Source organism: Pristis pectinata, chromosome 11 (assembly GCF_009764475.1).
Source record: "Pristis pectinata isolate sPriPec2 chromosome 11, sPriPec2.1.pri, whole genome shotgun sequence".
Lineage (NCBI taxonomy): Eukaryota > Metazoa > Chordata > Chondrichthyes > Rhinopristiformes > Pristidae > Pristis > Pristis pectinata.
The window spans coordinates 86,794,258-86,820,599 of record NC_067415.1 but is presented as its reverse complement, the minus strand read 5'-3'; the positions used below and the strand labels follow the sequence as shown (position 1 = coordinate 86,820,599).

At 40.1% G+C, this 26,342-nt stretch overlaps 1 protein-coding gene across 1 annotated transcript; it reads left to right on the top strand.

Annotated features, from left to right (window-relative positions):
• Positions 1–1,128: 1,128 nt before the first annotated feature.
• naa50 (N-alpha-acetyltransferase 50, NatE catalytic subunit) lies at positions 1,129–24,768 on the top strand. The gene is given in 6 exon segments (XM_052026055.1): positions 1,129–1,301; positions 15,124–15,260; positions 19,362–19,481; positions 20,921–20,987; positions 24,125–24,192; positions 24,195–24,768. Coding segments are annotated over 6 exon segments (501 nt in total). The 5' UTR covers positions 1,129–1,293; the 3' UTR covers positions 24,296–24,768.
• The last annotated feature ends 1,574 nt before the right edge of the window (positions 24,769–26,342 follow it).

Below are 26,342 nucleotides of genomic sequence, written 5' to 3'. Positions count from 1 at the left end.
CGACAGGGAGCGCACAACTTACTCACAATTCATTTATATTTTTAAATTCCTGGCGGAGATTAAGATCCGACAGTGGAAGCAAATGGTAAAATAATCACTCGTTTTTTTTTTAAAAAGAAAAAATATTTAGGATGCGGCGGCTTAATAAATGGATGACGTCAACTGACGTTTCTTCTATTCCGAATTCTAAAAATCATTCATTGTCATTACAGGTTATTTTAAATATTTGGTTATTTGTCGAGGCGAGATGTTTAGAGCCGTTGATCATATTCACTTTCTGTTAAGAGAAGTTGTTTGGGGAGAAAGTTTTTAGTCACGTGATAATCGTTCTTTCCCCCCCCCCAATCTCTCTCTGAATAATGAAACCAAATAATATAAACATAACGAACGTTTATCCGGAATTGCTGAATCTCCATTTCTATGTGAAGATGGGCAAAACATAAAGCAGGAGAGTGTTAAAAGGTCATAGAAACTGTCATTATTTGCGCTCTTTTCAACCGTATGCGCATAGAAGCCAGTTTAAGAGGCGTATAAGAAGTAAACATAAATAAAGATTAAAACTGTCGGCAGTCTGTTGCGAATCATAATTTCGGAGGGATTTGCCGGGTTCGGCTCGACTCGGGCCGGGTCGCTTGGAGTCGGCGAGACGTTTGACTCCGTCCGACTGGGCTCGAACCGGGGTAGTTTTGATTTGGGTAAATCACTGCAGATCCTGGAAATCTGAAATAAAACAGGACACGCTGGAAATGTTTAGCAGGTCGGGCAGCACTTGTGGAGACAGAAACTGAGTTAACATTTCAAGTCGTGACTTGGGTTCGGATTTATTTCGCGCGGACTCGGTTAGGCTCGGGTTGCATTCGGTTATTTCCGGGAAGTCTCGGGTTGCGTTCGGCCGCACCCGGGGAGGCTCGCGTTCCGTTCGGAAGAACTCGGCAAAGCTCGGGTTGCGTTCGGCCGCACCCGGGGAGGCTCGCGTTCCGTTCGGAAGAACTCGGCAAAGCTCGGGTTGCGTTCGGCCGGACCCGGGGAGGCTCGCGTTCCGTTCGGAAGAACTCGGTAAAGCTCGGGTTGCGTTCGGCCGGACTCGGGGAGGCTCGTGTCTCATTCGGTGAGATGCGAGTGGAGCGGTGGCCCGGAGGCGGGGTGAGAGGTCGGAGGTGAGAGTGGGTGGCGCGGAGCGGAGCGGAGGGAGCGCGGCGAGTGGCATGTGTTAGAGGTTGAGGAGTCGGGCGATTACCTTCATCCCCTACCCCGCTCAGTTAACGGGTGAAGACGGACGAGCGCCCGCGCACCATGAAGGGGTGAGTGGGCGAGCGGGCCCGGCCTGTCGTTAGTGGCGGCAGTTGCGTGCGGAGTTTTTAGTCAAGTTGGAGTTGAGGCCTCGGGCCGCGGCCGCCTCTGCCTGTGCGGCTCCCGGCCTCTTCCCGCGGCGACCCCGGGCGCTGCCTCCGCAGCCCTCCTTCCACACCAAGCCCCGAGCAGCCAGGTCGCCGCCTCGCAAAAATCTCCCTTAACCATAGTTTTTTTTTTAATGGGCCCCGAAGGACTCCCGATAATTGGCCAAATCTGCTGAGTTTGGACTGAACACTTTTCATCTGTTGTTTGTACCTATGTACGTCGACAGGCTGGAAATGTATTGTAACCTCTGCTATTTTTTTCTATTTTTGAGTAACTGAATGGGAATGTATTAATGATAAGTAAGTGTCTATCCGTCTACTTATGTCCATTGGAGGCTCATAGGAATCAAGAACGTATTCACTAACTTGTAATTATTCAACATTTTAGAATGTCTCTTATGTGAAGCCTCGGGCTATTTGTGTACCATTTTATGACCCTAAATTACAACAGAATCAGATGTCAATCAGTAGCAAATTGGGAAGAATGAAGAAGATTGCACAAAAGCTTCCAAAGAAAAAATTTCAAAAAAAGTGCAATCTGGCATTTGTTGCTGTTTCATAAAGTTGTAAAATGCCCTCAAAAGCGCTTATTTGATTTTTTTTTCAAACTAGAATCAACTTGTTTCTGCTTTTTTACGTAACTACTCTATAAAAACAAAATTAGAGGTTGAGAAACTTATTGGCTTAAACACTGGGAAGTTTGAGGTTGTGCAACAGGCAATATAAATGGAATTTTTTTTAACCTTAAAGGATTAGTAAAATTCTGTGTATTGGTAATTTGTATTTAAACTGACTGAATATAACATTTAATGTGTGTGTATCAACTAATTGCATTGACAACATTCTACCACCTGTAGCTCATTGGTAGGTCCTATTGTCTCAGAGTCAGAATGTTGTGGATTCAAATCTCACTCCAAAGATTTAAAGCGCAAAAATTCTAGGTCAACTTTCCAGGGCTGTAGCGCGCTCTTCTGATGGAGAAGATGAGGCGCCATCTTTTGGTTGGGATGTTAAACCGAGTCCCTGTCTACTCTCCTTGTTGACCCTGTGTTGCTATTATAAACAAGTGGAGGAGTTGTTCCTGGTGTTGGGCAATATTTATTCTCTGACCAACAATGCAAAAATTGATCTGATCTTTATGATATTACTGTATGTGAGATCTTGCTGTGTGTAAACTAACAGCTGATTTTTTCCTCCAACAGTAACTATAAAGTGGAAGGGATGACCTGAGGTTACAGAAAGTGCTATAATGGAGCCACTAATTCATCCCTCTCTGGCAACTGTCTGAAACTGAACCAGAGTGTTGGCAGCTATGTGTTGTGTTGACCCTGATGAGTTTTGAACTATATATCCATTGTATCAATAAATCTCCTCTGTAATATTGCCTATCTTTGGTCTTGCTTCAGTTCTGCCGTTGATACCCTCCCCTTGCCTTTTAAACTAGTCCAATGCTCCTGTTGGGTAGGGGGAGTACTCCCTTTCCTACTTCAGATGTGAAGTAATACAATTCAGCTGCCCATTTCCTAAATTGCATTGTGATCGCTGTACCTGACCTACACTGCCTCTTGGTTAAGCAACCTATTTCAAAATTCTCACCTTTGTTGTCCTCTGCCTCCTCCCTGCTATGTTTAATCTTTCTGGCCTATTATAAACATTATCTGAGCTCAAAATATCAAGCTTTTGTGCATACCCTAAGTGTTCTTGCTGTATCATTTTGCTTTGTCTTCTGCTACTATTATCCTAAGTTCTGTAATTCCTTACCTAAATCCTTCTAGTTCTTCTTTCGTTAAGATACTCATTGACCAATCTGTCTTTCTCAGTCGACTGAAGTCTGTGTACCTGGCCCATATGGATTCCCAGCTTCTGCACAATTTCAGTCTTAACCGGGTCATTAGTAGAGAGCTGCAATACATAGTGAACGCTGCACCAGGCAGGGGAAAATCAGCTGCAATTCTGCCTGATTACAGGCCATCCCTGGGTAACAAACAAGTTCCATTTTTACAGACATCCATCAGTCAATTTTGTCCATAAGTCAGAAAATGTGTAAAAATCACTTTACAATATATCCACAGTATTATGAACGATATCAAAAGCACATAAAACTGATAAGAAAGAGCAACTACTAAAAGACAGGAAACTAGTTCTGCCATTCATAGGAAGGAACGTATGTATATACATCAAACTTTTGAATGTAATATGGGAGCTCATTCCTATATAGGGGTGTCCATAACATAAGTCGGGTGCTTGTAACCCACAGATGGCCTGTACTGTCCAGTGATTTCCACTGCAAATCTAGTTTATTGTAATTATTGTCTCAGTTGAATAACTTGTGAGATCAGACAGGAATAATTTCCATGGTAGCTATTTGGATGAGCTACCTGACTGTACCCATCATCTATGAAATTGCTCAGTGGGAAGTGATGTTGTCAGGAGAGGTGGTGGTAGAGAGAAAAGCTTTGCAGAGTAAACTGGTCTTAAATAAAAATGTAATCCATAATCATTTTGGATAAATCTTAAACAATGACCAGGACTGGAGTTTTATATATTTCCAAACAAATGAGAACTGAATAAATAGAGTACATTTTTTAAAAGTCCCTCCTAGGCATTGACCTTTCTCAACCCTGTAATCCAGAATTCTCCAAGAATTCTCCAGTTCTAGCATCCATAATTTCTTTTGCCCCCCCACCCCTTCATTGGTCACAATGCTTTCCATTGTTAAGTCTCTAACCTCTGGAATTCATGCCCTACATCTCCTTGCCTCTCTCCCTCTCTTTGAGATTTGTGTCTCCTTGAAACCCACATGTTGAATCAAAGTGGTTCTCATTTATCCTAATCTCTCCTCTGACCCGAGCATCATTTTTTACTTGATTATGCTTATGTGAAATATCTTGTTATGTTTTCTTGTGTTCAGGTACTAAGTGTAAATTATTCTGTTTGAAAACATGGAATTGTATGCTATCATACTGAGACAGTGTTCAATTACTTTAAAATACATACGAAATGTATGGGAGATGGTAAAAACCCAGACCACTGAGTTTGTTTAAAATAAAAGAAAGCACAGAGTTTGGTATTGAGATGAGTTAATAGAAGTGCCAAGGATAATGCCAAGAGCGTCATGTTACACAAAGCGTCATGGTACCTGGAAAACCTGTTGGATGGATTTCAAAAAAGTGCTTAAATTAGAGAAGGTGTGGCATATGGTGATTGCACTTAATAGAACACCTGAGACAATTGATCAAGGTGTAAGTCTATTTGAGGCTGAGTATAAAAAGCCATTTTAAGAACCATGTGTTGGGTGAACATGATCCAGATGATGGGAACGACATGGGTAGTCCATTAACTGGATAGGATCAATTATCAAAGGTGTGAAAACAAGTAGACATGTCCACTAAGTAAGCTATATGAAATGGGCCATCTAGACTAGTTTGTTCATATGACAGGAGCTAGAAATAGCTTTGGTAAAAGCACATTGATATGGGAAACTGCAGAATGTAATTAGATCTGGATATTGTGAAAGGCTTCAGATGTAAGAAATGTGAGCTACTTGAGGATTAGTCTGTTTGTACAAATTGGCAGTATTAAAAAACATGCCTGGTCATTTAAGAGAGTTTACCCAAGAGTAGCTAGGCCAAAAAAAAAGAATGGAAATGATACAATGTGGAGAGCTGGAAATAGCATTTAAGGGGAAGCTGGGTGACCACAAGGGAATGAAAGGATACGTTGATAGTTTAAGACACAGTGGGGAGCAGAAGCATTGACAATGGGTTGAAATACTGTTTCTGTGCTGCAAATTTTATATCAAAGTACTAGAAATATTTACCAGGTGAAGCATCATCTGTATGGAAAATAGAAGTTGGTGGATGATTTGTGTCCAAGGCAAGCAAGTCTTCCTGGGATAGTGATTGGTTTCTTTTTATGGACTATGTAATTGTTGAGTATTTGCAAATATTTCTTTCTGCTTGCCAAGTTAAATCAAAGTGCAAATTAAACAAAATTGCTGAAGCTGGTGGAGGAGAGTGTGATCTTAAGAACAAGAATAGGTCTCCAGCCTATTCTCTCACACTGAGAACATGACTTTATTCCTTAAGCCAACTTTGCTGAATTCTTTTGTGTAATAAAAATCTAGCAGTCTAATTTAAAGTTAACAATAGAACTAGCTTTTTTTATTCACAAATTGGATTTGGCAGTCTCTGGCCAGCCACCTTTTATTGGCCATTTCTACTTCCCCATTAAGCTGGTATTGAGCCTCTAACTTGAACCACTGCAGTCCATGTGGTGAAGATACTCTCCAGTGCTGCTGGACAGGAGTTCCAGGACTTTAACCCAGCAATGATGAAGGAGCAGCAATGCATTTCCAAGTCAGGATGGCATGTTACTAGAATTGATGGTATTCCCATGCCCTTCTACCTGATGACGGTGAATTGGAGAGGTGCTGCTGAAGAAGCCCGTGTGTTGTGGGTGGTGCAAACTGCAATGCTGTAGATGAATGGGGTGCCAAGCAGCCTGATAACTTGTCTTGGGTTTATTGATCTTGTGTGCACTCATCCTGAGAGACTGAGATTCCATTACATAGGCTTGTTTGTTGAAGGGAGTTCCAGACTCCTAGGTTTTGCGAGAAGTGTTCACTGACTGCATTGCCAAAATAAATATACTCAATATATTGAGTCCAAGACTTCCCAGCATGTGGTCCCCTCTGCCCCATCTTAAATTTTAACTAAACCACCCCTTGGTGTTCTAAGTTTCAGTGACTATCATGCTGGTTTTTGCAATAGTCATACAGCTCAGCATCAGCTCCTTTGACCCACCATGTCCACACCAACATCCAAATGCCTGTCTACACTTATTCCATTTACCAGTATTTGGTTCCTAGCCTTATGCGTGTGGGCAATTCAAATGCTTCTTTAGGTACTTAAATGTTATGATAAACCATCCTCGATGGAAAAGTTCTTTCTCTCATCCCTTCTAAATCACCTGCCTCCTTATCGCAAACTTAAGCCTTCTAGTTTTAGATACCTTTGTTCTGCAGGAAAGCTTCCCACGATCTACCCTTTCCATGCTTCTCATAGTTTTGTATATCTCTATCTGCTCCAAGAAAATCAAACCTAGCTTATCCAGTCTTTCCTCATAACTGAAAAACTTCATCCCAGGCAACATCCTGTTGAATTTCCTCTACACTTTCTCCAGTACAATCATGTCCTTTCTATAGTGTGGTGATCAGAACTGTACATAATACACCATTTGTGACCTAATTTGTAACTGCTGTTACATTCTGTTCCCGAGCTAATGAAAGCAAGTATTCTGTTGCTTTCTTCACCACCTCATCTACTTGTGTACTGCCGCCTTCAGGGATCCGTAGATTTGTACACTTAGGGGCCCTACCATTCACTAATGTTTCCTACCCTTATTAGTCCTCCAAAGAGCATCCTCTTGCTTATCAGGATTAAATTCCATTTGCCATTTTATTGGCCATCTTACTAACTGATCAATATCATCCTATAGCCTACGACTGCCCTCCACATCAATAACGTTACTGATTTTTGTGTCATCTTCAAACTAAATTATACCATCTACATGTGTATCCAAATTGTTAATGTACAAACAGAAAGGATCCCAGCACTGATCCTTCTGGTACACCACTGGTCATAGACTTCCAATCACAAAAACAACTTTCCATCATCACCTTCTGTTTCCTATTACCAGCCAATTTTGGATCCAACTTGCCCTGGATACCATGGGCTTTAAACCTTTAGGACTGGTTTCATGCAGGACCTTGTCAAAGGTCCATGTAGACTACATCAACCATATTCCCCTCATCAATACATTTTTTAACCTCTGGATAAATTCAATCAAATTGGTCAGACAGGATCTATCCATAACAAATACCATGCTATCTTTGATTAATCCCTACCTTTTCAAGTACAGATTAATCCTGACACAATTTTTTTTCCGGTAACTTCCCTCGCACTGACAGACTCGCAGGCCTGTAATTATCTGACACATCCGTGCTGCCCTCATTTAAGGGTATAAGGTTGTTCTCCATGCATATGGTACTTCAGTTGTAGCCAGCAAAGTTTTAAAAATCTGTCAGGACCCCAGCAACTTCATCCCTTGCCTCCCATCTTTTCTGTTAATTTTAACTTTTGGAGGCCAGGTAATATTCCTGATAAATCTATGCTGCATTCCTTTGAATGCTGGAATATGCTTCCCAAGGTATGCTCAGAAAGTTCCCTAATTTTCTGTGTGTGTTCTCACCAGGAATTTCTTGAGCTGTGATCCTTCTGTATTGTCATCCTCCCAATACAAAGGCCATCATTTTCTTTGGTTATTTTTTGCACCTGCCCATGATTTTTATTTTAAATCTATATAAATGGACTTTTAAGTTTATTTGGAGCATCGCTGCTATTATTAGAAAGTTTACCTTTCTCTCCCTTTTGGGTTCAAAGTAGATAAAATTATCTTTGCCTACTTGGAAATCTGTTGGCTAGTTTTCCATACATTTACTTATTCCATCTGCACTGACATTTTGTCTTATTGGAAGCTTGGGCATGTGGCTTTCTGTCCAAATGTCTAAATCTTTAATAAATAGATTGAATACTTCAGGTAATACTTAAGGGTAGGCACGGTAGTGTACCAGTTAGTGTAACACTGTTACAGCGCCAGAGACCCAGGTTCAATTCCGGCCACTGTCTGTGAGGAGTTTGTACGTTCTCCCCATGTCTGCGGGGGTTTCCTCCAGGTCCTCCAGTTTCCTCCCCACATTTCAAAAAGATGTACGGGTTAGGAAGTTGTGGGCATGCTCTATTGGCGCCGGAAGCATGGCGACACTTGCAAGCTGCCCCCAGAACACTCAGCACAAAAAGATGCATTTCACTGTGTGTTTCGATGTATGTGTTACTAATAAAGATATCTTAATAGCAAATTCATGTGTGGCCCCCCCAGGTCACATCTTGCCAATTTGAACACCTGTCCATTATCTCTTGCACTCTGCCACCACTTGGTCATTGGCCATTAGTAACTTGCCTTCAGTTACATGAGCCTCATCTTGAGCTAACTGTTAGGAGAAAGTTTATTGAATGCCTCTGTTAGTCCATATAATTCAATACCCATTTCTCCTGTGCACTATTTAAGTCAACACTTCAAAATAATTGTATACTCTTACAAATCAAAATGATGTGGTTGCAGGAATAAGAGTGATTTCATCTGCTGCTGAACCACATCATGGCTAAGTTTGGAGTGGGTTAGAGCAGAAGGTGAAGGTACAGGTACAATATCAGCTGATTCTAGTTATAACATTCCAGCCTTATGGTACCTTCAGTTCATTGAAACCTAAGATCTAGTCCCACAGTAAGGGTTGTAATGAGCTTCATTATAGCATTGCTTCTATGCACTTATAATGTGGGATTTGATGCCTTTCCAAACTCAGCCATCATTAGATGTGGTTCAAGAGCAGTTGACGTATTTTCATTTCATAGATATTTTATCAGGTTATTTTCGGAACTTGTTGCAGAAAATGTGATAATGTTCAGTTAAGAAATGTTTTTGAATAAGGCTCTAATTTTCCTATCCTCCAACATTGATACAAAAATGTGCCTTTCAAGTACTGTCATTTAAAAAATCTAGGTTGTTTTTAGTAATCTGCATTATTTTCAGAAGTACTTGGAGGCCACTCAATTGTAATTGCAGAATACTTTGAGCCTGAGTATTCTGTAGTTTTTTTTGGTCATTCACACGTTAATTAGCTACAAGTCCCTCAGATGGGACTTCTGGGAATTCTGACAACCTTCTTTTGTCACTTTTATTGAGACAAAGTTTTTAAGCTCTTGAACAAAATTTATCAGGTGTGGTCAACATCTAGTGCAATTTGATTTGGAATGAAGGATTTGTTTATTGATATCCCTTAATTTATTCTGAGATTTGTTAATATTATTGATGCAACATTCTGTTGAATTAAATCTTTATTTATATTCTGACCCTACTACAGGTAAATTGTCTGAGAAGATTAACGTGGATTCTACAAATGCTACTCCGGTTTATTACTATCGGTGGTCAGAATAGCTCTTTAAGTTCTGATTACAATTATCAAATATATACTGAATGGCCTTGTCTATTCTAGCGTTCCTACTCATGACTGATAGGACTATGGTGTTCTATAGTTTGTTTTAAATGACTGTGCCTTTTAATCCAGAAGTACTTTTGTGTATGAATGTTAGAGGGAAGAACAATTATAGTCTTATTTAAAAACATTCCTTAACTGAACATTACTAAATTTTCTGCTATTCAGTGTAATTTCTATTCAGTGTAATTTCATTCCACAATCAAGTGTAATTTCACTTGATTGTGGAACAGCCATCTTAAAGATTCCTTTATTTAAAATTAGAACTTGAACATTTTTAATTGCTGTTGTGCATAAAATATTTATAGCGTTAATATTATCTCAGTCTTTAACTGGACTTCAAACATCTGAATGAGGACTTGACTTTTATGCCATGCTGTAAGAATCGCAGCAGGAGGTAGCAGCAACTTAAAGGAACTTGCATTTGTAAACCTGTCATGTCTGAAATCTTGTAAAAATACAGCCAATGAATTTTAATGTGATGTCATCTTTATATTAGCAGACTTAATTAGGGAATTGTTGAAGAACAATCTTTTTTAACATGCTAGCTTGGGATGTTTAAACTCATCATCCAAAAACAAGTACCTGTTAACGAGTAATTTATAACCACTAAATTATAACATTGCTGTAGATCTTTTTATGTTACTTAAAATTAACTTCATTATATAGAAAAACCTCACGTGAGCCTTCAATTTTTCTCACATCACCTTTCTACTTATCCTTGTATTCTCTCATGTTCATCCATCAATTTTTTATTCCAGTCACTATCTACGGTAGAAAGTTTTATATTCTCACCATCTTCAGTGAAGAGTTTTTTTAGATTTATCAGTGATTCTTTTATATTTGTTTTCCTCGTTCGGTCCCCCTCGTGGAAATGTCTACAATCTGTTTATGGTTATAAAGGCTTCTATCATTATCACCCTTTGCGTCCTTTTTAGTGTCAGAGTCTGAGCCTGTTCAATCTTTTTTGACAAGTACAACCTTTCTGTTGTATTGTTTTGTTAAAGGGTGCATGCGTTTCCTCTGTTCCGTTATGTACTGTGTTCAGTCTTTTGCTTAAAAATTGAAGTGCATCCAGCGCATGGAACAGCAGATTGAGAATTAACTATTACGTGAGCATGTATACCCTGTACACTAGAAGTAGTTTGTATTTGCACTGTCCAATTATCTCTTGCCCACTGGGGCTCAGTGGATAGTGCTTTCACTTTTAACTCTGAAGGTTATGGTTTCAAGTCCTGAGACGTAGTCTACATGGTGCCACAAGAAGTCCCAAAGCCCTTTGCAGCCAGTGAAGTACTTTTGAAGCTTGGTTGTTGGTGTAATGTAGGAAATATGGCTGATAATAAGACAATGACCAGTTTTTTAGTTTTTGATGTTAAGAGATAAATATAGGTGCAAGACGTTGAAATAGTGTCCCAGGATCTTTTATGCTCACTTGAGAGAGTAGACTTGGTCTCTCTTTAATGTCTCATTATCAAAGATAGTGCTGCTGAAGGTGCTGCACTGGAATACCAGCTCGAGTTCTGTGCTCACATCTCTAAAATGGAACTTAATGGTAACCTGTGAATTGGGCAAGTGTTCGCTGAGCCACCTTGCCTCTGGCCACTATGCGCTTACAATTCCATTTGTTTCCCTTAATTTGTCCTGCATTTAGGGAAAAAAAATAAAATCAGCTCTTGGTCAACGTTTCAGCAATCACTAGTTCAACCTTTGCCACTCATTGGATCAAAAGCATGTTTAGAACAAGTCTCCATCATTTTCAATACTTCTATATATAAAAATAGTCTCCTATTCAGATGTGATCTCTGTACCATGCAATGCGCAGGCCTGGCAGGTATGTAGTCTGTTTCTATGAGCCTGTGATACTGTCTAATTGATTCTGAATTTTTGTTTGATACAGAAGAGTTCAGGCAACTTTGGGAAAGTGCTTCCCCTGTTTTTTCCACCCCGCCCCCCCACCCCACTCTGAATTTTGAGAAAATTACTTGCTGAAGGTGTCTTTGTCCCTCAGGCATTCAGCATGATACTTTAGCCAGTGTTCTGCTGTACGTAGAGGTTAAATGATTGAGGACTGAACTGTAAGTAGTTACTTTGAAGTCCTTACTTAAATACTTGGAAATGCTTTGCATTTCATTACTCTAAGTTTGAAAGCAAAGGAAGGAAACCTATTCCTGTCAGCAGCACATATTGAAATCCTGTATCATGTTTCTATTTTAACACTTAACACCTGTTCACCATATCTAAATGCAATTCTTTACAGATGTCACTGCAAGCACAGCAAATCATAATATGTAAAGTCTAATAGTAATTTTATTAGCAAAGTGCCTAGGCAGTCTCAACAGTATGTAGTTTCAATCTGCTGGATGTGTGTATTATATCCAGCTATGACTAGCTAAAGCTAGAAATATAAAACTAGAAATGTTCATAAATGTGAATACAGAGCTTATGGACAAAATGGAAGAGTTATTGATGGAAACATGTTTTTCTCAAGTGTATTCAAAATAAACCAATATAAATTACTTTTATTTTCAAATGTTGGCCAACATCAATATAGTCTACATGTTGAATGTTTCCTTGTGTGAGTGGTGAGTCATTAACAAACTTTATGGATATGATGGTAGTGTGGTGGTGTTACTGAGGTTCAGTAAAAGTGATTTCAAACCTCATTGTGGCACTTTGAGAATTAGAATTCATTTTCAGTCTGGAAATAAATGCAACATTTCTCTCAGTAAAATTGACCAGAAAGTTGTAAAACTCCACCTATGTCACTTGTGTCCTTCAGGGATGCAAGCTTGCTGTTCACAACAGCTCTGTACCTATGTGACTGCAGTTCCCAGCAATGTTAACTCTTAATTAACCTTTGAAGTGGATTTCTAGCACCTTAGTCAAGAATTAATATATTAAAAAAATTACCTTGGGCGGAAATGACAAATGTTTGAATAGAGTTTGCACCTAATGCCTAAACCTTCAGAGTTCCACCCCATGCCTATTGTATTCCAGCACCATTGATCTATAGGGTAGCATTTTTATGGGTAAAAAATCAGGCTGAGGTACTTGCTGTCAAAGCAAAGACAACACCAATCCTGTTTATTAGGCTTGCTACCTGTGTTGACAGGGCGTTCTGCTCTCTGTTTCACAAATTGGTCCTCCGATGTTGATATAATTTATCTTGTGTGGGGTGCAGACAGGTACACCCCTCAGGCTTGGTTCTTCTGCTTTCCTCCATCTGCTGGTTTTGTATTCAGTAGTTGTGCCTTCCTTCACCATCGCACCAAAACTGGATCTTTATTGTAGATTCTGGCTCATTAACAGTTTTGGTTATGGTTCTCTCTTTTATCTGGCAGTGCCATTATGACAATACTCTTTCCATGTATTCTTGTGGTTTTGAATAAGTCCTTGCATGCAGGTTTTGTGGTTTTTAGATGCCTGCACTACCTTCACTATTCCCTTGATGTATGTATTTTTTTCGTTTTTCTATTTTTTGACATTTGAAGTATCCGTTGGAGCATCTCATCCTCTTCACATTGTGTCCTTTGAGTATTCTTCAGGAACCATGTGTCTGCTCCATACTAGCAGTGAAAATACATGTATCTTGTTGGCATGCTTTGTATTTGAGTTTGGTTATGACATATGGAGAGTAGAGGTAGAGAAAGTACAGTTATACAGTACAGGCACGTTAGCCTCAACGAATGAGCGCTGGAGTTTATACTCCATGGAGTATAAACTGCCACAAAACAACAAGCTACATGTCTTTTGTCAGTGATAATAAATCTGATTCTGAGTAGTCTCCAACTGCTTTTCTCCTTCCAGCAGGTTTTTCTGTCCTATGGTGTATAATGGGCAGCATATCCTATTACCACAATTATCAAGTAAAGATTGGTCAATATTCTACTCTTTGAGCTGACAAGTTTATTAGTTAAATAGCATAGATCAAGTGAGTCTGAGCTTTAACCTTCATAGTGCCTTGCTCGAATATTTCAAATTTGTATTGGTTGCAGATAATGGAAGAAATGGGCTGTTAAGGGTTGCCTGGGTGTGCTTGAAAGTGAGATAATCTGGACCCCCCCCCAAAATCCTCCATATTGGAGTGGAGTTAGGAAGATTTCAGCATGCCATAATGATATTTGTATTCATCCCTGAAGTTTGAGTTTCAATATCGATGTAGTTGAGACTTGAGCAATTCTCTAAGCAATTTGAAGATTTAGATGGAATCTTTTTAAGAGGTTGTGACACTGGGCGTGAATATTGAAACCACTGTGTCAAGTGATAATTTGGAGGTGGGGCAGAGCAGACAGAATCTACAATCTCATAGCTGAAGCAGCAAATCCAGTCTCCTGATCATTGATTCCTTCAGCAAAGTACAGCATGGCGGATAGCTGTTATGATGTGCATATTCTCAACCGCCCTCACTGAGTGTTGCAGTCTCCATGTGTGAGGGGCAATTCTTTATTCTTCATCCTTTCTCATGATTAGACGAAGTAGCTTTTCCTATACAAAGTTAACTGTTTTGTGTCCCAACCTGCTATTCTTCATTCTGCTATCCTGTCATCTCCACTTTGGCTGGCTGAAGCAGTGCCACTGTGCTGCATTAAAAAGAAGTCCAATAATTAGGATAGAAAATTCATTTAAAGCAACTGGTGAATTGAAGCAGCAATTCCTTGTATGTTTTCATATCAGTTAATGTTTTACTGATTCTTGATACTCTAGAAAGGGCATGAAGGTTCTGGTGGGTACTGAAGAGATTTGCTGGAATAGTTTTGGAATACAATGATTATAATCACTTGGTGAATTGAAGGTGGGTGTGTTCTCCAAGAGTAGAAAAGGCTAGGACCTTGAAGGAATTTTGTGTGAAATTTCCAATGCAGAAGGAGGCCAGTGAGCCCATTGTGTCTGTGCAAGTTAATGAAGAGATACACAACCTAATCCTACCTCCCAGCACTGGGCCTGCAGCTGTGCAGGTTGAGACTCCAAGGATCATTGAATGTTGAGAGGTTTTCTTTCTCTTCCCACACAGATTCCTCATGTTCTTTGGCTCAAAGATTTTCCTTCAATACCTTCTACCAATTACTTTAAATTTGTGCCCACCCCCTGCCTAGACTCCTTTACCTAAGAAAAATAGCTCCTTTCTATTTGCTCTGTCTAAATTCCTTATAATTTCATACACCTGTACTGTCTCCCCTCCACTGCCTTTGTTCTAAAGAAAACAGCCCTAGTTTCCCTAATCTTTCCTCATTGTTATAATTTTCCAATGCTGGCGATATCTTTGTAAACTTGAAAGAACAGTCTGGCATTGTGAAAAGCAAATGAAATGGCTGCATACAGTAATGGGTCAAAACCTGAATAATTTGGAGCTCCAAGCCATTGATAGAGTAAATGAGGAAATACTTCTCAGTGGCAGGAGGGTTGGTGACTAGAGGGCACAGTTTTAAGATAATTGGCAGATAACCAAATGACACACAGCAACACCTTTTTGTGCAAATTGGGAGTGGGAGTAACTGGATTACTTCATGTTTGGCTGAGTGGCCTGCTTCCGTGCATCTAAAACTGAGGTTTTGAATGGTTTCTATAGTAGTCTAAGTGCAGTTAAAGTACAATGTCTTTGTTTTGTTTCAGTAGCCGGATTGAGCTTGGAGATGTTACTCCACACAACATCAAACAGCTGAAACGGTTAAACCAAGTAATCTTCCCTGTAAGTTACAATGACAAGTTCTACAAGGATGTGCTGGAGGTTGGCGAACTTGCAAAATTAGGTAAAATTGTTTTTTTTTGTTTCTACTTTTGTGTATTCTGTACACTTTTTAAAATAAATTGCCAGTATTTTGCAAGGGAATATTGTGATAGCATTGAATTTTCTGATGCTACTGTATTCAAGTGATTAACTAAATTTTTGAGGATCAGTTATCCATTTATCCACATACACAGATTTTGATTCATCTCATAGGGTGATATTTTGCAGAATTGGGGAGCAAGGAGCAAACCCCTAGATTTCAGAAATTGGAGAGATCCACAACATACAGAAAACTTCCCTTCAGAGTGATGGTCAACAGTTCTTAATTGGCTTGTAGGAATGAGGGGGTGGGGGTTATGTGAAATTATTTTCTTGTCCAGTTAATTTGCTGCCAGAAAATGCCATTCATCAGGATTGATGCTACACTCGATTCTTGAAGGTGAAGCAATGCAGGGAAATTCAGGGAGTGTCCGCTTGTGTTCAAAAACACCCCAGAAAATCTTTGTCCGGAATCTGGGTCTAGTTCAGCAAATATGATAAATCCTTTCATTTCTTCCAACTCCAAGAACAAAAATCAGTAATTATGTTGCTTTCATACATTCAGCTGAACTTTGAAGGATCTGTTTTGTGGACACTTGGCATTTAATCACTTTCATTTGCAGAAGTGTGATCACTGCCCAGGTTTCTACCACAAGTATTAGCAGTTTCAACTTCTGAATACTTGCAGTTATGTTACACGTATGCCGGAGATGGAATCCAGATTGCATTGTATAGTTTGGACAAAGGCTCTGTTTCTGGGTGATATTTAACTTGTGGTTTCATAAAGCCAAATTCCCTACTTGTCTTCTGAAGATAAGTTATAACCTGATTTTTGCAGAGAATAGCAAAAGTGAACCATAAAATCTGGCTGCTACTGGAAACTAAAAGGGCACATTTACTCCTTCGACACCAGCCAAGGGATGGAAAGAGCCTCATGGGGACTCCAAACAGTTGCATCGACCAGTTCGATTGAATGGCCTTTTTTTGTTCTGCAGCACTCCCTTAAGTAAAAGCTTGAGCAAGGGTTGTAACCAGGCCACAAGCTTGTGTAGAGTCTTGTGAGCTGGCCTCTGATCTGTCAATGGTAAAAGCATGGGGCCAGATTCTGTCAGTAACGGGCTTGACTAAAAGCAGCAGCAGGAAGAATAAGTACTTTTAAAAATAACCCATTATTTTTACCTGGAACTTCATACAAAAATATCTTTGCGATCTGAAAGGGGTTACGCAAAGTTAGTGTATTAGAAGCTAATGTCAAAGTAAGATTCAGAAACCAGATTTGCAGTTCCTTGTGCATTCACTGAAAAGATGAAGTAACTGAATTTTTCAATAAGTAAAATACTTGAAGCTCACTTTCAGGATATTGTGATCCTCACTTGTGGACACAGAGTTAAAATTTAAATAACCGGATACTGCTTTGCATCAACTTCTAGTTTACCTAAAAAAAAGTTTGTGCAGGTGTGGGTGTATGAACCCTTGATCAGTGCTTTCTATGGATTGGGAGATTTTAAACATTTATTCTTGAGCATGTTATTTTAAATGTTTTTTCTGAAGTGAAGTGGGACTCTGGTTTCCAGCCTTATGTCTGTGTGGCACTTGTTCTCCATGGCATGTCAGCCTCCATTGTGGATGTCCTGAGATCTCAACTCTAATCTTTCGTGCATTGATCCGGATGCTTTAGAAATGGGGGTTCTGGTTATAACTCTTGATACTTGAATAATATGCCCACGTGCATCTACTTCGGTTTTGAAAGAAGATTTTAGGCAGATAAGATCTATTTATGCTAGACTTGTTTTACATAGAATCATAACAAGAACACAGTACAAACAGGGCATTTGTCCCAGCCTGTCCATACCAGCATGTATCTCCACTTACGGCTTCTCAAATCTCGTATTCGTCTTTCTCTCTTGCACTTGTTCAACTTCCCCATAAACCATCTCCGCTATTTCCCTCAACCACACTGTATGGGAGTGAGCACCACATTCTCACCCTTGCTGCAGAGATTTCTCCTGAATTCTACACTTATCTCTAATTTTGCTCTTTACAGCTTAAGAGGAAGCATTTTTTCGGTAACTACCCTGTCAATACTTTTCATAATTTCAACTGCCTTTATTAAACTGTTAGATTTTCCTTTTCAAGAGAGAACTCTGCCTGTTTATCCTCCTCAATTCTGGTATAGTAATTATAAATCTCTTTTTTCCCCTCTTTCTGTGCTTTTACCAGAGCAGATTACTTCAAATTGTTCAAATGTTTGTGGTCTCTTTCTCACTCTGGCAAATGCAGTTACAAAATCTCACTGGTTTCTGTGTGAGTGTTCTGATTGGGATACAGTACAGGCGTCCCTGTCCACTGGAAGGCTTGGGTTCTAGAAAACATTCCGAATCGCGATTTTCCTTAACGCGAATCCGCATCATCTGTGCATTTGTCAAGTAATGCGAGTTGGGGAAAATAATTTCTTTATTTACTTTTTTTTCCACATAAGTGAGAATGAATTTGATTCTGTGTCTCAAATTTTTGGAAATGATTTGTGAATTCTGTAAGGCCAAACTTCTGTTATTTGAACAGCCATTATTCAGCAAGTGCCTGTAATCATGGGAACTTATGGATTGAAATTAATGAGTAATTGCAAACTGCTCAGTGTAAATCTGTGGCAGAGTCCCAAAGGGAGAGAATTTACAGATTGAAGCTGTACATTACCATGCAGTGACAACAAAGACATTCCTGTCCTCGCTGCATACTGGAATCTTAACAGTAGGGCCTTGAAAGCTTAGAGTGTGTATGAATTTACTGATCACGGACTGTGGGGGCAGCAGAGGATTGTGGAATTTAATGGTATTCATGGTGTGAAAAGTGAGCAGGCACGGTAGTGTAGCAGTTAGCGTAACGCTTTACAGCACCAGCAACCCGGGTTCAATTCCGGCCACTGTCTGTAAGGAGTTTGTACGTTCTCCCCGTGTCCGTGTGGGTTTCCTCCGGGTGCTCTGGTTTCCTCCCACATTCCAAAGACGTACAGGTTCGGAAGTTGTGGGCATGCTATGTTGGTGCCGGAAGTGTGGTGACACTTGCGGGCTGCCTCCAGAACACTCTACGCAAAAGATTGCATTTCACTGTGTGTTTTGATATACATGTGAGTATAAAGAAATCTAAGTGTAGGATCCAAATGGAGTTTTAAATTGATTAAAGGGGAAGCAGAGAGGGAACAAGAAAATCTTCCTGTACAAGTGGTTCCTCGTCTTCTAAATTGACCTGCTAGGTAATCTGCTCCATTTGTGATTTAGAATCAAAATGTACAGGATGCCATTTGGCCCATTGTGGCTGTCCCAAATTTCGAAAGAGCTCCCCAATTAGTCCTGTTCCCTTCTGTTTGTTCCTCATGGGCAAAAAATGTTCCTTTTTAGTAATTATCTTAAATCCCTATGGAATCTGCTTCAGCTGCCTCAACACTCCCTGAGGAAACATTCTCAATTCCCCTCAAATTCTTTGCCAATCACTTTAAGTCTTTCTTCTGAGTTCCAACCCTTTTGCTAATGGAAGCTGTCCCTTTTCATCTGTACTATCAAATCACCTCTTTCTGTAGTATTTTGAATACTAATTTATTTGCGCACTTCTTCCTTTCCCAACAACTTTCCTGATTCATCCTGCTATAGCAGTGGGTTGGATCAGTTCTGATGTAGAGCAGGATTCCTCATGTGAGGCTGAATGAAGAACAATAGTTTCCTGGAAAGAGCCTTTGCAAGGGCTTTGCCAGGAAAGAGGCTTTTGGAAAAAATTAGTCCTACATACTAATTGGCATTTGGAATTGCCATTGGTGGTCACCATAACATAATACTTGGGCTGAGGGGAGAGATGAGAGGCAGAAGCAAAGTGTCCAGGGTCAAACTATGTTGAAAATTTAGAATGTTTGAAAATCTGGTGTGCAATAAGAGGTGGTTAATCCTTGATACAAAATTTTAATCTATCTTTGTAAAGTAGAACTGGTTCAGGTTGCTTGCTTTAGGGAAGTTTTTAGGAATTTTGGGTATTTTTTAACAAGTGCATGTGGAAATATTTTAATATTTTGATTGGCACTTTACCTTCCTGCTTGCAGCATATTTCAATGACATTGCAGTGGGTGCAGTGTGCTGTAGAGTGGATCATTCGCAAAACCAGAAACGGTTGTACATCATGACCTTGGGATGCCTGGCACCATACCGGAGGCTAGGAATAGGTAAGCTCTCAGGGGATGTTGTACTAGTCTGTGTTCTTAATTTCTGAGTTCTTAATACCACAGTTTGTAAAGACTTGGTTAATTTTCTTTCCAGGATGGAAGATTAAGGGGTGATTTGCAATCATTGAAGGATTTGGTAGGATATATAGAAACTACTTCCTCTGATCTGGGTGGGGTGTGTGAGGAAGGTCCAGAACAGGCTCTAAATTTAAAGCCAGCCCTGTTGAGGGGTGATATAAAGAATTACTTCACACAGTGGATTAAAATCTGGAATGCACATGCCCATAAAAAGCTGCTGAGGCTGAGACTCCACTGAAAATTTAAAACTGATATGAATGGGTTTTTGGAGACACGAGACGGCAGATGTTTGGAATCTGGAGTAGTAGTCTGCTGGAGGAACTCAGTGGGTCAAGCAGCATTGTGGGGGGGGAGGGGGAGGGAGAAATTGTGACATCAGGACGGGTTTTTTCTTCATGGGTAAGAGAGAATTAGAGGGTTTAGGGCATTAGAAGGCATTTAGATGGAATTAAGATTAGAGGCAGCTATGACGTAATTGGCAGAAAAGTCTTTGAGGACTGTGGTTTCATCATGCTCCTATGTTCCTATAAATTTGCTTGCTGAATATAATATTTCCACAGATATACTTGAGTTCTTTTTACTGTGGAGAATATTGGTGCTATTGACAGATAGAAAAGTAGGGATTAACAATTTTGGTTTTATAACTGTGAGCTAACGAAGAAATTAATCTTGAAGTGAAATGCACTTTGGCTTGGGGCTGTTTTGAAACCTATTGGACTCATTTGTGCTGCTTTTGGAATTAAACTGAACTGCACCAAGCATTGCTTTAACAATATTTAACATTACAAGATAGTCATGACATTGCCCACATTGAGTTAAGAATATTAAATTGTGCTGGTTTATAGGGATGATAACCAGGCAAACTGATTTGTCATGTCATTGGGGGTGTGTGTTTCTGTTAACAGCCTCAAACAAAAGAAAAATTTGTCCTGCTTAATATTGACGGCTAGAATTTTGTTCTAGTGGACTTACAACTTCAAATTGTTTTGCTGAATTAAGCCATGAAAACCACCTTGTGGATTAGAAGTTGAGGAACACCCAAAAGTTCCCACCTTTGCATTTCATCATTATAGCTCTAAGATACCATTTTGGGTGAAGTGTAAACCACTGGAAAAGTCCAGCTTGAAATGACATTTGACAACCTAAAAGAGGGATCACAGCTGTTAGAAAAACGCAGAGCATCTTTATGGTCATTAGCTTTTTCCTGGCATGCACCTTAAAATGGGAACATCCAGTCCTCCTATGGCAGTCCACCAGCATCCCGTACATCTGGTTCCTGCAGGTAACCTGTTGGGTTACTGGCTACCTGTGATTCCAGAACGTGTGCTGTGCTTGACATAACTTCCTTTTCCTTTATTTAGGAACCAAAATGCTGAATCATGTGTTAAACATCTGTGAAAAGGATGGAACTTTTGACAATATTTATCTTGTGAGTATCTTCTGTTTTCTTTAAACCCAATTCATTCCCAACACACTAAGTGCAGATTTGGAGATGGTTATTACAGAAGATTGGATGAGAATTTAGCAATTCGGCAAATACTGCTACTGCATACTCAGAATATGTCAATGTAATAGCTACTAGCATAGAGAAGTAGTTGTTATATCCATCCACACTGTTTCCCTTTGCAATTTGAGAAGCAAGGTTTTCTATAATATTTGTAATGTTTATAATGTTTGTGCTTTTCTTTAATGTGTAAAGTTCAGATGTAGTTTTCTGACTTTTAAAGTTGGAACTTGTGGGAAATCTTGGTTTTGGGAGATTGATTATAGAGTAGATGATCAGTTATGGGAAGTTGAGCAATTATAGTGAAGTGTTGTATGGGCACTTACATTGTTCACATAGCCAACACCAGCCTTGTGGATTGTAGCAATGTGACTGTCCAACGGAGCCAACTGAGTGTAATTAAGTGCTAGGAATGTTGGCTTGTGAGAGGATACAGATGTTGGTTTGCTTATCCTGCCAGAGAATTTGATAAATTTGTAGAGACAGTGTGGGTGGTATCTCTGCAGTGCTTTGAGGTGCATACCCAACACCAGACTCTGAAAATGGACACTCTGAGCTCTGTCATGGAAAGAGGTAACTGGGCAGATGCAGGAAAAGATTCCAGGATGTGCTCAAGGCCTCAACAAGTGTGACATCCCACTGACTCCTGGAAATCCTGGCTCAAGTGGAGAAGGAACGTTTGGAATGGTATTGAGAATCCTGAGGCCATGCGTCAGTAGCACAGGGAAGCAGTGCGCAAACACAGAAAGCATGGCCACCTCAAACTATGTACTGACTTGCCTGCCCCATCGGGCACTTCTTGCCCCATTTGTGGAAGAGCCTTTGGTTCCCACAGTGGTCTCGTCAAAGTCGAGTTTAATGTCATGGGCACAAGTACAGTGTGGTACAAGTACATTGGAAAACTTGCAGCAGCATCACAAGCACAGATTCAGAACAACACATAAATGTACATAAATTGTACATAAATTATATAAGATTGCGCAAAAACAAGACGTTGGTGCAAAAAACAAAAGCCACAATTTGGAGATAAGTCCATGCATAGTGTTTCCATTGCCGAGGTAGGATTAGGGTTGTGCAGGTCAGTTGAAGGAAAATAGCTGTTCCTGAACCTGGTGGTGTGGGGACTTCAGGCTTCTGTACCTCCTGCCCAATGGTAGCTGTGAGAAGAGGGTGTGCCTGGATGGTGAGGATCCTTGATGATAGCACCTTCTTGATGCAGTGCTTCCTCCAGATGCTTTCAATGGTGGCACCCCAGAATCCACAAAACCAGAGTGGAAGCAAATCATCCTTGGTTCTGAGGGAGTTTATGAAGAAGCTGCGAGGCTCTGTACCAAGAGCTGAGAATGATAATGGGCTGGATAGTTTTTTTTTGACTGGCATGGACCTGAAGGGCCAAATGGCCATCATCTGTTATGTAACCTCCCAAAATGCCTGCCTGGTGAAGGGGGTCAATCAGTGTGGTTGTTTTGGTTTTGACTGGTTTCAGAGAGCCTTTCTGAATTACTTGAATGCACATCAGGCAGAAATAACACACCCATCTGGCAATACTCACGCTAGCAAACTACCTAAATAGCAATATGTGGGCTTTTAATTGGGAAGTGGCTGGGGTGATATTTTGGGAGCTGTTACTATTGGAGCTTTCGGTTCCATAAACATGGGCACAATCTGTTCTTAAGTTTGACCCCATAGCTTGCAGCCACACTGCAGCTGGAGGTGTCAATTAAGTGTGCTCTTGGTTCATGTAGCTGTGGGAATCCTCTAGGACTTAACATGATCTGAGGGAACTTGCAATGAGCCTTCCAAGATCTCTGTATCTTGATCCAAACTGAAAATGAAAAAGGTGACCTCTGTGCACCAACATAGTGTTGTATTCACACCTGGCCAGTTTAATATGGGATACAGAATTGGAACCGCTTTGCACTAAAGCTCAACTCAATGTGCAAATCCGGTGTTAATGCAGTCCAAAGCAAAGTGAGATTCTCTTCTCTGGAAAGTTGTGCCTCACTTTATTCTGGTATCTGGTCTGTCTCACAGATTACATTATAACTACACGTTTCACCCCAGTGCAGAGCCAGTTGATCAAAACTGAGTTGTCACTCTTTTTCACTTCCATCATTAGAAGCTTCGTATTATTAAATTGATTCTCGGCACTGTTTTGGCTATAAAATCCTTTGAGTTTTTTTGGTGGAATGAAGACTACAACAAAGTAATGGTCTGGATAGATGTAAAAACCCAACTGGTTCCTGTGTTGATGGAAGGTTAATGTGCCGTCTATCTGGTCAGGCCTGCGTGTGACTCTAATCCCAATCTTCATTGACTTCCCTTGTCATCACTTTCTGAAGTGACCCAGCAAAGCCATGCAGAAAATTCACCAGAACTTGGGGCAACTGTGGATTGGTAAAATGGACATAAAACCAGTATTGCACCACATTCCACGAACACTTAAATTAAGAGATTTGTGACCTTAGGACATCCCAAAGTGCTTAACAGCAAAGGAAATGCTGTTTTTTTTTTGAGAGTGTTAATGATTCAGCCAATAACCTTTTATCAGATGTGTTAACCTGCATCTTTAAATCTAATTTTCTTTCTGTGAATGCTACCATGATCTTCTGAATACTTCTAGCTTTTTTGGTTCTTGAAGTACTTTTGAACTGTAGTTACTGAAGGAAATGCAGCAGCCAATTTGTACACAGCAAAACCACCACATATAGTAATGGAAATATTTGAGGTGTTGAGGATTAACGTTGCTCTAGATGTAAGGGCAGAACTTGCCTGTTGTTCAGAATTGTCTGTTTGAGAGGACAGGTGGGGCCTTCCGCAGTGTAGCAGGAGTACTGCACTGTTGGAGCACTGATTGTGTCTAAGTCTCTCTGGTGCAACTTGAATTGACAATCTTCTGACTGAGAGGCAACAGAGAGCTGTTAATTGAGCCACAGATGACATCAATGCTGTTGAGTTAGAAGTAGGTATCTTGATGTGGAGTTGATGATTAATCTTTTGCTGAAATTGTACTATATTTCTGAAAGCAATATGAGCATTAATGCTGTGTTACCTTTCTAGGGCACGTTCAAATCAGCAATGAATCAGCAATTGAATTCTACAGAAAATTTGGCTTTGGAATAATAGAAACTAAAAGAACTACTACAAGAGGATAGAGCCAGCTGATGCACATGTTTTGCAGAAAACCCTCAAATACATTGCTCCATCCCAGAGTGTGGAATGTCAGAAATGAAATTGTGGCTGATCTTGCACGTTGTTGCCAAAAAAAGTCTGTACAGACCGTTGGAGGGTGAGCGTCGAGAGGAGCCAATTCTCTAGAACGCGTTGTGGCAATAGTCTTACCACGTTAACCAGAAACCACTCAAAATTATTCCCGCATAAAACATTCTGTATCTTCACCAGTTAGAATTAATGTATCTGAGACAAGCAACCCATCTGCCAGAACTGTAATCAAAGCATGGGGTTTGGTCGTGTTGTTATTACCTTACCAGGTCCTAGGTGGGACAGTTTTTGTTTTCCAATTCAAACGTGCAAACAAGCGATCTGATTTTGTATTTAAAAACAAAAAAGACCTGTTCATGCATAGTTATTTTTCCATAAAAGTTTAATTGGTACTTTCAAGAACTAATTGTCCTACAAACTTATTGTGCCTATTGGAGTTATATCTCCCACTTTTCATTTCGTGAATAATATTTCAATTTTAAAGACGAGACTGGATCTTCTGTGGTTGCTCTTCATTTTGTCGGTTTGGAGCCATGTCTCACCCTGCTCTGCTGGAATTCTGTGGCCACATGCTTACATCAGTGTCAGATGCTGCATGTATTAACGCCTGTGTCACAAAACCATGCTGCAGACATCGTTGGTCTTGAGAGTTAAAATGAAATGTTTTAACTGTAAAATACTTGACATGTAGATTATTTAGTAAACGGTGGTAGGAAACAGTTAAAAAAGGACCAAGAATTGAAGAACCCACGGGCAACATTGAATAACTTCTGAACTTGAACGGAGGTGGGGGAAGGAGAGAATAGGCTGCAGTGGAGGATTTAAAGACCCAATTTCTTGCATCTTGGCACAATCAAATTATCATTCATTTAAAATCTGAATGATGAAAGACGTGCAAAAGTACAAGAATTACAGAACTGCTGTAATGCTCATAGAGTAATAGTGTTAATAAGTTTTAAGGTCATTGCAGATAGTGAAGTTGGGTGGTTTATTGAAAATAATCATTGATTTCTTGGTGTAACACTGATCTGCAGCATGTGATGTGTGTTTTTTTAATGTGTTGGGCATGGGGTTGTGTGGGGCTGTAATATTAATTAGTCCCCTCCCTTTTAACTTTGTGCGGATATGGGATTTGCTGTTCTGTGGCAGACAATAGCCAGAATCGGAAAGATCTTTCAGTCCCAATCTGATTTGTTCTCTTCAATCTGCTACCGGTGTCCTCAACTTTATAAAGACCAACTCAGTACAAAAGCAAAAATGCACCACAAGTTATATGGGTCTTTGAGACCACACCTAGAATGTTATGTGTGGGCCTGACTTCCTAGTGTCAGGAAGGATCTATCGATAGAGATGGTGCAGCAAAGTTCACCAGATTGATTTCTGAGATGGTGGGGGTTGTCTTAAGAGGAGAGAGTAATCAGACTGGGCCTATATTCTTGAGTTTGGAAGAAAGAATAACCTCATTGAAATGCACAGTATTCACACAGGGCAGATACAGATCATGTTTCCTCTGGCTAGAATGTGTGGAACCAGGGGTCACATTTCAACACAAGGAGTTAGCCTTCAAGGCTATGTTGAGAAGAAATGTCTTTGCTTGGAGGGTAGTGGATCCTTGGAATTTCTACCCAAGGCTGAGTATGTTCAAGACCAGTCAATAGCTTTCTCAATATTAATGGAATCAGGGATATGGGGTTAGTGCAAGAAACTTGGGCAGAGGTAAAAGATAAACCCTGGTCTTACTGAATGAAGGGGTTGGCACATGGGACTGAATAGCTTTCCATTCGTGGCCCTCAATTACTCCAAAAATGTTTTTTGTTCTCTGAATCTATTTGTATTGCCTGTTTCCATAGCTTTGCTGACAAATTTCAGTTCTTAAGTTTCAAGTTGGATTCTATCTTGTGCTGCCCTGGCTTCAAATAGCAGCTAAGGTGGCCATTCAGCTTTGGACTGAAAGAGCTCTCCGTTCAGCACCGCTCTCCGTTCAGCACTGCTCTCCAAACCTCGGTTGTTTCCTCTTGAAAGTTCCTATTGAATTTGCTTCCATTGCTCTTCTTCCC